The sequence below is a fragment of the Python bivittatus genome, unplaced genomic scaffold (genome assembly GCF_059951505.1).
Source record: "Python bivittatus isolate LINGU-HERP-01145 unplaced genomic scaffold, Pbiv_v1 ctg000690_np1212, whole genome shotgun sequence".
NCBI lineage: Eukaryota > Metazoa > Chordata > Lepidosauria > Squamata > Pythonidae > Python > Python bivittatus.
Genome location: NW_028277096.1, coordinates 15,671,212 through 15,683,475, shown reverse-complemented (window position 1 = coordinate 15,683,475; position 12,264 = coordinate 15,671,212). Strand labels below are relative to the sequence as shown.

Sequence of the window (12,264 nt, the reverse complement as noted above, 5' to 3'; positions counted from 1 at the left end):
TTTGTGTGTGTATGGTATGTGTGTGTGTCATAAAGTCAAGATGGCGGCCAAAATCGTATGATGCAGCCCTGCTGCTTCCTTTTTTAATGTACTGTGTGCCTAAAAAGGGGTGAGGCTTCAATTGTGTGGCTGTGGCTGCCATTTTTTTGCACCCTCTTCCAACACTCTGCTATGAAACATTGAAGCAGCAAGCTGAGATGAAACCAGCAAAGATGATGGAGAGGAAATCCTACAAGAAGAGATTGGGAAAGTTTAGCCTGAAGGAGAGAGAAGTGTGGAGCAATAGGATATGATTGATAGATTATGTGACATCAAGATGATGTCCACTCTTAGCGACCACACAGATAGATTTTCTCCATGATGATCTGTCCCTAACCTGGTCTTTCAGGTCTTCCAACATTGCATCCATTGCTGCTGTAACTAAGTCCCTCCACCTTGCTGCTGGTCGTCCTCTTCTTCTCTTTCCTTCCACCTTGCCAGCATTAGAGCCTTCTCCAGAGAGCTGGGTCTTTGCGTGATGGGGAGGATAATTTGATTTGTTTGATGATCCATCAGTTTGTTTTCTTGGCTGTCTGTGGTATTCTCAGGAGTGTTCTCCAACACCAGAGTTCAAATACATCAATACTCTTCCTATCCAGTGTCTGAAAAGTTATCACAGAGAAGAACAGCATGTCCTGTTCTTGGTCATTCCAGAGAACAGAACACAAAATAATGGATTAAGTTACAGGAAGGAAGATTCTGCTTGAACATTAAAAACTTTCTAATGGTAAAATAGTGGAACCAGTGACCCAGAGAGGGGATGGGCTCTACTGGATGAGTTAAGCAGAGGCTAAACATCCATCTGCTGGGGATGCTTTACTTGCATTCCAGCACTGACCGGGGTTGGATTAGATGACCTCAAGGGATATTTCCAACTTGTTCATTCTATGATCCTCTGAATCAGGACTTTTACTTTAATTCATCTTAGAAGGGACATGGTTCCCCCCCCCCACCAACTATAATAAAGTGATTTTTTTTTTTTTTTTTTTACAAAATCAGGTATCAGGCATGGCTGGAATTTATTAACAAGGGTCAAAGTTGGCTCCTACCTTGTCACGGTTTGGCATTTTTAGACATCTCATTTTCTTAGAAAAGTCACAAATGGAAATTCTAAAGATTGCACCCCAGCCAGAGTATCGGAATGCTAGATTGGTAATGGCCTCTAATTGTCCACGGGGATAAAAACGCACACAAAGGACCCTTTATTGTCATTCTGAAATTACATTTCTTATCTAGTGGTAGAACTTACCTCTTTGAAGCCTAAATGTCAAGGTGTTTTTAATAGACTTCTTTTCTTTATGCATAACAAATGAAGTTATGTTCCTTAAAGGTCATATGAAGTGTCTCTGTGATTGTAGGTGGGTAATTAATCTTGCATTCCCTGAGCACATTCTGATCTCTTCATCCGGAAGGTAGATCTGGATTTACTAGATTTTGGGGGACATTTGCATTTCTCAACTTCTCGTTTAAGGCTCCCAGAGAAAGAGGGATAAAACTTTTGGAGGCTGTCTATTGGTTTGCTTGTTTTGGGTGGGGGGGTGTTAAGGAGCCAAAAATATCAGAATAACCTTGTCAAAGTTTAAAGCATGCATAGCAGGTAGCAACATCTTGCTAATCTTGTTTGGGGTGGGAAGATAAGTAGAAGTAGGGCTGATTAATATTTGTATCCCAGGATCCCAGGGTTGTAGACTAACCTAGGAAATGAAAAATATATCCTCTTTGTTGGCCTGATCCAGCTGGCTCTTACCATCATTGGTCTAACCCAACGTTTCTTGTACGCTAGCAATGATCTGAAGGTTTCTCCTCTTGAACTAGAGAATAATTTTGGTCCAAGGGTGGAACAGAGATGCCAGTTCAGGTGAAGAGAAGGTAACCTTGTTAGTTCTCCTTTGCTCTGTCTGAGCATCCTTAAAAAATTAGGTTAGAGAACTGCAGCTGCTTAGAGGTATTCAGGTATGTCCTGCAATTGCCTTGGAAAAATCCATTTCAGCTTCAGCGATTTAGAATGTCACATTTGGACAGAGAATGAACTGTCCTTGAACACTTGCGCAGTACAGAACAGAGATATAAAGTTAGCCTTTCGTGTGTGTGTGTATAATCCCATTTTTTGGAGGGAGGGGTTTCTGTGCAAATACATTTCCTGTGGACTTTGTTAGGCACCCCTCTATTCCTTGTTAATAATTAACATGAGGTTGGCCAAGAGCATAGCTGCAAACTGGTGAGAAATGAATAGCATACAACAAATACTATTGATTTTTTTAAAACAAAAGTCCCAACCCAAAGGCTCTAGTATTAGAGGATTTAACTTGTTCTCCAAAATAGTAAGCTTGTAATTATTATTTATAAAGAGTGGTTAGAATACATTAAATTAGATACAGTACTTAGTGTACAGAGGCGTAGAATAAAGGATTAAGCTGTTCCAGTCATAATCCACAATGGAAGATGGTTTGGGTTTCTACATGACAAATAGGTTTCATTTAGATTTTAAATTAGGATTAATCCCTCCACCAAATGATTAGTTTCTGTCTATTAGAAACCTGGGAATCATTGCAGAAGAAATGGTTGGAGATGCAATACTCAAAATGCAAGAGTGGTTCAGATGGTACTTGTTTTTTCTAGATACTTGTGTTCTTTTGAGTTACATACCAATGATCTGGAAACTAAGAAAAGAATATTGGGAACAGGTATTGCCTGCTTCTGTGTCAGCAAAAAAAAAAAGAATATTCAAAGAAAATAAGAATATTTTGTTTGAAGAATATACCTCTCTTTCTATATTGGAACCAGCAGTTTATAATTGCAATCCTGACTGGATTGCAAATTTGGGCTGGATTTATGTTACATATTTATATTTCAAATTTAGATACTGCCCATCTCACGAAGAAGTGACTCTGGGCAGTTCACAATAAAACAACAAATAAATATTAATTAAAATACAATAAAAGCAGTATAAAAATGCAGTAAAAATACAATAAAACCAAACACATACACAAATAATAATGTCTTCCAAGATGCTGGTGTTCGATAAGATGTTAGCATATGGGAGCATCTTCAAGGTGCTGGCCACCCCCAGGGTTGGTTGTCCCTTTTTTGCCCCATGCCAGTTGGCAGAGCCAGGTCTTGACTGCTTTCCGGAAGGACAAGAGAGTTGGGGCCTGCCTCACCTCTGGGGGGAGAGTATTCCATAGGGCGGGGGCCACGGCAGAGAAGGCTCTCTTTCTGGACCCCGCCAGTCAACATTCCTTCATTGACAGGGTCCGCAACATGCCCTCTCTGCCTGACCAGGTGGGACGGGTTGATGTAAGGGGGATGAGATGGTCCCACAGGTAACCTGGACCCATGCCATGCTGGGCTTTAAAGGTGATAACCAACACCTTGAATTGGACCCGGAAGCAAACTGGGACCCAATGCAGCTCACGCAGCAAAGGTGTAGTGTGCCATCTTTGGGGCACCTAAAATTGCCCGCATGGCTGCATTTTGAACCAGCTGAAGCTTCCGGATACTTTTCAAGGGTAGCCCCATGTACGGCGCATTGCAATAGTCTATACGGGAGATGACTAGGGCATGAGTGACTGACTGGAGGGACTCCTGATCCAGGAAAGGGCGTAACTGGTGCACAACACGTAGTTGAGCAAAGGCCCTCTTGGCCACGACTGCCACCTGCTCTTTGAGCAGGAGTTGTGAGTCTAGAAAGTCCCCCAGGTTATGCACCGGGTCTGTCTGGGGTAGTGCGACCCCATCTAGAACCAAAGATGGTAAAGTTCCGGATACAGAGAAGCCCCCAACCCACAGCCACTTTGTCTTACCAGGGTTCAGCTGAAGCCTGTTGTTCCCCATCCAGACCCCCAGAGCCTCCAGGCACCATGAAAGGGTGGTCACAGCATCATTCAGATCACCTGGGATGGAGATGTATAACTGGGTATCATCTGCATATTGATGATACCTCATCCCATGGTGGCGGATGATCTCACCCAGTGGTTTCATGTAGATGTTGAAAAGGAGCGGGGAAAGTACCGAACCCTGTGGCACCCCACAGAGGAGGGGCTGCAGACTGGACCTCTTGCTCCCTATCAACCTGATTGGGACCAGCCTTGGAGGAAGGAGGTGAACCAGCACAAAACTGTGCCACCCACCTGCAACTCCCCAAGCCGACCCGAAAGGATACCATGGTCGATGGTGTTGAAAGCCGCTGAGAGGTCAAGAAGAGCAAGGATGGATGCGCTACCCCCATCCCGCTCCCGCCAGAGGTCATCCAAAAGTTTGACCAATGCTGTTTCAGTCCCAAATCCGGGCCTGAAACCCGACTGAAAAGGGTCCAGATAATCTGTTTCATCCAGGACCCTCTGGAGCTGCAATGCCACCACCTTCTCAACCACCTAAAAAGGGAAGGTGGGAGACTGGACGAAAATTGTCCAGTACAGTGGGATCCAGTGATGGTTTCTTGAGGAGGGGGTGTACCAGTGCCTCTTTAAAGGCCGCTGGAAACACTCCCTCTCTCAAGGATAAATTCACCATAGCCTGGACCCACCCACACATCACCTCCCAAGCTGCCTTAGCCAGCCAGGAGGGGCATGGATCTAATTGACAGGTGGTGGCATTTACAGCCTGGAGGACCCTGTCCACTTCCTCAGGTCCAACAGGATCAAACTGTTCCCCGATAACAGGGTAAGTACGTACCCCAGGCATCTCCACAGGCCATGCCACATGCTTGGTATCCAACTGGGAAGGTATCTGAGCGATTTTATCCTCCAGATGCCCAGAAAACTCCTCTGGGTGGCCCTGTAGGTAGGTCACCAGGCCCACTTTTCCCAGAAGAGATCAGGTGATCTTAAACAGGGCAGCTGGGCAGCATTCTGCGGATGCAATAAGATCAGAGAAATGTCAATGTTTCGCCACTCTTACCGTCACAAGGTAGGCCTTAATAGAGGCTCTAGCCTGTGTTTGGTCGGATTTAATTTCCCATTCTCCCCCTATAGTTAAAAAGAAGGCTGTCCTAAAACATTTCATTTAATTGCATAACGTGTGACTTTAAGAGTAGCTTCAAATAATATGAGAGTTGTAACCACCGTTTTTCCCCCATTCCAAATTAAATTTAAAACCAAATTAAAACAAATCAACAAAGAGGCCCAGAACTCAAAATCTCACTGAGAGTAGATTTCCCTTTGCATCAGATTTCTAGATCTGTGGAATCTAGATCAGCTCCCATTTCCCTGTAAGACTGTTTTCCCAATCCAGACTCAGCCGTGGTATGCATTCATCAAAGGAGGGAAACTGGAGTTCCTGCACCCCAAGGCATGACATGAACTAAGGCCTGAAAGCAGAGTCTTTCCATAGCTGCACAGCATTATGGAACACCCTGCCCTTGAGGTGTGAGTGGGCGCTACTTTGCTGTCATTTCAGAGAGCAATAACAGCTGTTTTGTTTCAGTGAGCCATTGCAATTTAATGGTGCTGGTTGGATTCTGTGTGTTGTTTCATTGATTTTACATTATATTTTCATTGGGTTAGATTGGAAGGGTTTATGTTTGTAATGTGGATTGGATTTTATTGGTTTAGTCGGCTTATATTTTAACAGGTCATTTTATGGTTCTAAATGCCCGAGTTCTGATATATGGGTGGTATAAATATGTATGTAATAAATCTATCAAAAAATTGGTCCTATGGGTCCCTCTCTCTGTAGCATAACAGAAAAAACAAAAGCATTTCCTACGCCACATCTAATGGACTTTGCATTATCTTTTTTTAATGTTTTTTTTAAAATCTATTTGTTGTTTTATTTAATTGTTGTACACTGCCCAGAGTTGCTTTGTGTGAGATAGGTGGCTGTATAAACGTGACAAACAAACAAAGAAACAAATAAATAATACAAATTTCATCATCTTGAACCAGGAATGTTCTATCTATCTATCCATCCATGCACCCATCTACCCACCCACCCGGTATAATGGTATGTGGGAATGACCTTGGGAGTCAGGGCAAAGAGACACAACCAAGGGAATGGTCAGATAAAAGGCAGCTGAGCCCGCAGCAGGAATGTGGGTGGGGTAAAAACCTCAGACCCTCCCTAGTTTCTTGGGCTGAAAAGGAGATGGGGGGAGAGATGTACTTTGAGACTGGCAAGATTCTGTTAATGTAACCTTACAATAAAGTAGAATTAGCTCATCTGATTGTGTTTCCTGTTTGGTCTACCTCGTAACGTTGATACCTGCCCAGGTGATGTGGTGGATTGCAGCAGAGAGCAAGGCTATCAGGAAGGGGGAGATGCATTCCAGGAAGGGAAAGGAGACAAAAAACAACACAGTCCACAGGGGGAGCATGAGAAGAGTAAGAGGTTCAGGATAGCCACTCCCTAGAATTTCCCAGGGTATATCCACTGGTTGCTGTAGTGTAGATTTAGTCTGGCAAGATTCTGTCTATATGGTGTAAGCAGATAAAGGAACTTAACTCAACTGGACTGTTTCACCATTGTTCTTGGGCTAGGCCTGACAGGTAGTTCCCAATTTACACCGCTCTTCATTCCTGAACTCCTTGTACAAGTCAACTCTTTTTGGTAGATTGGTCACCCGCTTTATCCATGTGGACCACCAGGTTGCCCAGGCACAAAACTCTCAACCACCATTTTGCCCTGTGTGCAGAGAGCCATGCCTTACGTTGTTGTCTAAGGGTGAAGGAGGAGTGAATGGGTTGTTGAGAGGAAGGGGAGGACCAAGAAGGCCTTGATTGGATGGACGTGATGAGGTCTTTAAAAAGAAAGAGGTGAGAACGTTAAAAAGAACCCGTATGGTGTACTGGCTAGTGCCGAGGAGGTCCTGACTCAAATTCACTGTCAGCCACAGAAGCTCCCAGGAGGACTTTAGATCAGTTACAGAAACAATATTGTGGGGAGGAATTGCCATAGTAGAGGAAATTGAGGCAGTGTGGTAGAGCAATTAAGATGTTAGACTAGGACTGAAGAGACTCAGGTTCCAGGCCATCCTTAGCCATGAAAATACATGGGATAACTTGAGGCCAGCCCCGTCTTTCAGCCCAGCCTACTTCACAGGGTTGTTGTGTCAGGGTAAAAGGAAGGGAGATCCCCATATAAACTATGTTAATCTCTTAGAAGAAAGATGGGATACAAATCTAACAAATACATAAAATAAAATAAAATCACAATGCATGGCGTGATATAGGATGTGATGAAAACAAGGATGATTTGTCACAACAGAAAGGTGTGGGGGGATATTATGAAGGGTGTTCAGCTGTTTCCTTTCATTTTCTGCTTTGACTGTCTTCTACTCATTATTCCTTTCTTTCTCTTTCTTCTATTTGAACAACCTTGCCTTCTCCTTGAAAGGAATAGCATGTTGGGTGTGTATATACATGAATCAATGATTCCCATCAGTTATTGCCTCAGTCACAAATCCTGATTTCTGCTTAGCCCAAGATCCATCTAGCTTACACTGCCTGGCAACAGATCTCCATATTTTTCCAGCCTTATCTGGAGATGAGGGGGATTAATTTGGGGTCTTCAGCAGGCAAACTAGAGGCTGTGCAACTGAGGGCAGCCCATCCCATGAAAATATGCTACATTTTCATCTCTGATGCTTTGGTTATTTTGTTTGAAGCTTGTCTAATGGAGTTTGCCCGATTACTTCCTTGACATTTCTGTTGCTTTTTAAAGGGACGAATCTGCTTCTTTGGAATAATCATGTGATTGATTCCAGCCGATCATATAGAGCAGTGTTTCTCAACCTTGGGAACTTTAAGCTGTGTAGACTTCGATTCCCAGAATTCTGGGAGTTGAGGTCCACACAGCTTAAAGTTCCCAAGGTTGAGAAATACTGATATAGAGAAAAAGTGCAACTCTGGAGTCTCTGTGGCTATAAGGCTGCTCCTCAAAGTCTGGGGGGGGGGGGGGGGCTTGGATGTAGCCTCCATAGCCCCTCTTAAAATGGTAATTTAAGACTTGGTAGAAACTATTAAATACATGGGGAGTACTCACATCAACTGCATCTGATTGATTTAATGCAATTTACATTAGTTTAAATGTAATTTATGTTAAATTAAAGTTGAATTCAAGCCAATGTACTTTTTGTCCTGGCCCTATCAGCCTGGCTCCTAAACAGTCTTCAACTGCTTTTTAAACCATGGACTCCAGGATAGAACCCAAAAGACACTGGCCCTTTCTCAAAAGTGTTCATCCCTGCCAGGATAATATGGTTGTGTGGGGCCAATCAGATGTATTTGTATTATGATGTCATAAAGTCTAATGAGAGGGAAGGACAAGAGTTCCTAGAATTGCATTGCCCTTACTCTGCGTGGGCTCTAGTTTAGAGGCTGAGCAAATGCAGACAGATCCAGGACTTTGGCACTTATAGCTGGGAAAGATTGAAATCCTGAGTAGATGCTGCCAGTCAATTTAAATATTACCCTTGACTGATTCATGATAAGGCAATTGGTGTGAACTTAATGGGTGAAAATCTTTGCTTTGTTTTGGCACAACTTTTTGGAATACTGTAAGTGGTGCTTAAAGTTTTTTGCAACATGCTTTGCCCATTTCAACTCAGCCTCCAGATGGTGCAAGAATCAGCTACCAGCCTTCCACGTACACAGATAAACTGATCTGACTTCTGGGCAATACAACTGCCAGATCATCCCAAATCAAGCCCCTTTTTCAGTATAATACTCTTAAATGTTTTAATCCCTGAAGATAATCAGTAAATGACTTTTGCTAAGAGATGGGGGTGGCAGGGAATGCATTTATTTTATACAAAACGTTTGTTGCAGTTGCTGTGGTTCGGCTGATGATTGCAAGGCGGGCAATGGAGCTGCAGACTCCCCATTTTGCATGAAATTAGTGGAGAGAAGGTCTTGTAGAAATGGTGATGGTGGAAAAGGAGAAGGAGGGAGAGAGAGAGAGAAAAAAAGATAGGGAAGGAAGAAAAGAGTGAGAGAAAAGGAAGGAAGAGAGGGAAAGAAAAAGGAAGAAAGAAAAGGGAAGGAAGAAAGGAGTGAGTGAGTGAGAGAAAAGGAAGGAAGGAGAGAAAGAGGGAAAGAAAGAAAGAAAAAGAAAAAGAAAGAAAGAAAGAAAGGTGAGACAAAGAAGGAAGAAGAGAGGAAGGAAGGAAGGAAGGAAGGAAGGAAGGAAGGAAGATGAGCAACTCTTTAATTATACCCACCTTTGGTTTCCACAGCATGTCAAATCGCAGAGGCTTCAACCTATTCCTTCTTTTTGATAGAAAAATATGGGTGAATTTAGGGATCTTCTGCCAACTGGCACACCAGCCACCTCCGGGTTGGGGGGGGGCAGGGGGAGGGAGGGAGGGAGTCGCTGTGGGTCTTCCAGTGCCAAGCCGTCTCGTCATTCTGAGCTTGCCGATTTTCATCCTGGATCCTCGGCTGGCTTTCGAGGAGCCGCTTCTCTCCGGCCTCGCTCGCGCCCGCGCCTCGGCGGAGCGCAGCGCTCACTGAGAGAGAGAAGCCGGGGAGCGGAGCGCCAGAACTGCTCGGCAGGCGCGACGGATCGGCCGAGCCAGCGCGGCCACATGGGCGGCTGGCGGCGGGGCGGAGAGCCGCTTCGCTGACTCGGGAAGGCCACCCCTGCTCCGGGCTGGCCGTCCGGCAGCCGCCGCGGAGCGCACGGGGCTGCGGAGCAAAGGCTGGCGCGGCGAACGGAGGGATCTGCCGGGTGACCTGAAGGTCACTCGGGTCCCGAAGCCGCACCTGACAATTGAGCGAGACTCCCTCCCTCCCTCTCCCCCCCCCCCCGTGCCTGGAATAGCGAGGCAGAAGAGGAGGAGTGGAAGAATGAGAAAGTGTGTGTAGGGGAAGGCAAGGCGCGCAGGAGGGAGGCAGGTCTGCTCTGCCCTGCTGCATAAGAGCTCTCTTGCCAAGGGCCGGCGATTCGGGGGCGCTGGGAAGAAGCCTCCCCCTCCCTTGGCCATGTCACAAACTTCCAACAGGATGCGTTCCAGCAGGGCAGGGATCCGAGCAGCTGTGGTGCTCATAGGGTTGTTACACAAGTCCAGGAAGGAAAATAAAGAGAAAAGGTAATGCACCTGCTTTCGTTGCGCGGTGTGCTTTTTGGCTGCGCCCTTTGGGTGTGCAATGTCTCCCACCTGTCTTGGGTTTGGGGCAGGGAGCCGGGGGTGAGCGGAGAGGAGCCGATGACGATGGGACTGGCAACGTTGCTGGGACACGGCTGAAACGTGAAAGGGGGGTCCAGAGGCCAAAAGGGGGGTTGGCAACCCTAATTGCGATGGTCTTGAGCTCCTTGTCCCCTTGGTCACTCTCAGAGGCACGGGAGCAACAGAAAGCATATTCCACGCTTGCAAAGGTGTCAAAGCTGGATTCCTCCCTCTTTGCCACTCAAAGTGGCACCCAGTTCCAGGGGCACCTAACAAACGCCATTTGAAATTGAGGTGCAGAAGAGCCGTGCGTTGGGGTGTTTTCCTGGCTTGTAAATCTCACAGCTCGGGCAGGCTGCTCTGGCAAAACTGATGTTGTTTCAGAACATTTTGCTCCTGGGGGGGGCGGGTGAGAAAAGTTAGTGGTGGGAGGGGAAGAGCTGGCATGATCTGAAAGTAAACTACTTGTACTGTGCTATGTTCAGAGCCTGAAAAAATGGTCTGCTTTTCTTTTTGAGCCTTTGGTGGATGTAACTATTCCCCCCCCCTCCTTCTCCGCATGATGGCAGGTGTAATTTATTTGAATTTCTCCCTCCTCCCCTCTCTGTGTGACTGAAAATACTTGATTTGAGGCCTTTAGATTTTCTTACCTGGTTAATTCTTTTTTTAGCTTTACTTTCCAGCTAGACAATGATTCTAGCTGGAATATAATGGCACAATGCTGGCGTGATTGTGGGGCAGAGAGAAAATAAGAAAATGCAAAGGTTCTTAGCTTTGTTGCTCTGATTATGTTTATGATCATGGCGATTGTTTCCGCTAGCCATCAAGGTTTGGGAAACGGCTGAAGTCTGTTATTTTAAAGTACGGTGAAATGATTAGCAGTTGGCCGGATTCCATGCAAAACAAACAGGGAAGCTGTTTAGTGCAAAGGGGTGTGTTTCACAAGGTAATGTGGAAACTCCTTGTTTACTTAGTGTATGATGCTTTATGGAACTGGATAGGGGCCTGCCCCAAGGAGATTGCACTCAACACATTCTACTGAGGGTCAGGGAAATTATTTCAGCTAATATGTACTTTGGATCGAGGACAGGAAGGGACAAGGACTGTGGTCGACGTTCTTGGAAGTAAGACCTCTTAGGTAAACTAGCATTTCAGCCTTCATGTTTACTATAAAACTGGGCCTTTGTGCTTGTTATCAGGCGTTCTTGTGACGAGAGGTGTAAAAGGAACCTTTTTAAAAAAAAAAAAATGTGGAGGTAACCCTGATGATTTTCCAGCTGATTTGTCTGGCTTATGTTCTTGTTTCCCTCCCTGTATATGTATATAACCCACCTCACTCTTTTCCTCTCTGTAAACTGTCCTCAGTTTATGAGGAAAAGTATACCCACAAGTGATTTATCTCAGTCTGATTAATCTGTTTGTGGTTTGTTCTCTGAATGTTAGAAAAGGCTTGATATTTGTCACTGGCTGTCCCCAAACCAGGCACTTTACTGGGTCCTGAATTAACCTATTTGCTGGGTTTGTACTGTATGTTGACTGATAAACTAATCAAATAGGTTAGGTTCTTTTTAAGACAATAAATAAATGGATATATAAATAAGATAAGATAAAAAAGTGTTAGCATGCTCTACGATTGCAGTTGCTAGGTCTTCAAATGATCTGGTATGTGGATTGTATGAATGGAAGCCACAGTGTTCCTTTCTGGTATAAAGTTTAGTATTTTGGACTAAGAGAAGGAAGATTTGGGTTCAAATCTCCATCCAGTCATGAGTCACTGGATCTTCATAGGTTTGGAGCTGTGTTTCTTAGCCTAATCTACTCAACAGCATTATTAAGGATAAAAAGAGGAATTGTGGCCATTATTCCAACTTGCTTAAAAAGGCAATAAATAAATATTTTTCCCAATTCAGGAATCTTTAAAGGCAATCTTATCATGTCTCAATGGCCTGGTCAGAAAGTAGGAAACCTCTTATGTTTGTATTTAGTTATACCAGTATGTGATAAGCATGATTAAAAATAACACTTAGGGCCGACAGTGCTAGTTTTAAAAGTAGAATCTGTAAAGTATAAAGTAAATAGGTTTTATGGAAATCCCACTTAATATTCCTGGGGTAGTGGAG

At 44.6% G+C, this 12,264-nt stretch overlaps 1 protein-coding gene and 1 long non-coding RNA gene across 3 annotated transcripts in view; one reads left to right on the top strand and one right to left on the bottom strand.

Annotated features, from left to right (window-relative positions):
• RAP1GAP2 (RAP1 GTPase activating protein 2) overlaps positions 1-12,264 on the top strand; it is a 198,624-nt gene that overhangs the window by 57,751 nt on the left and 128,609 nt on the right. Inside the window, exon 1 of one of the 2 annotated variants that reach the window (XM_088152162.1) lies at positions 9,755-10,066. The exons of the other annotated variant lie outside the window; for it this stretch is intronic. Coding sequence (XP_088008288.1) covers positions 9,960-10,066 — 107 coding nt within the window. The 5' untranslated portion in view covers positions 9,755-9,959. Of the gene's footprint in view, positions 1-9,754; positions 10,067-12,264 lie in introns of those variants that run through there. 2 annotated transcript variants of the gene reach the window in all.
• LOC148214386 (uncharacterized) lies at positions 3,031-9,759 on the bottom strand. The gene is made up of 3 exons (XR_015798148.1): positions 9,197-9,759; positions 4,714-4,889; positions 3,031-3,932 (listed from the first exon to the last, which is right to left on the bottom strand). It is a non-coding gene; the product is annotated as an uncharacterized LOC148214386 (long non-coding RNA).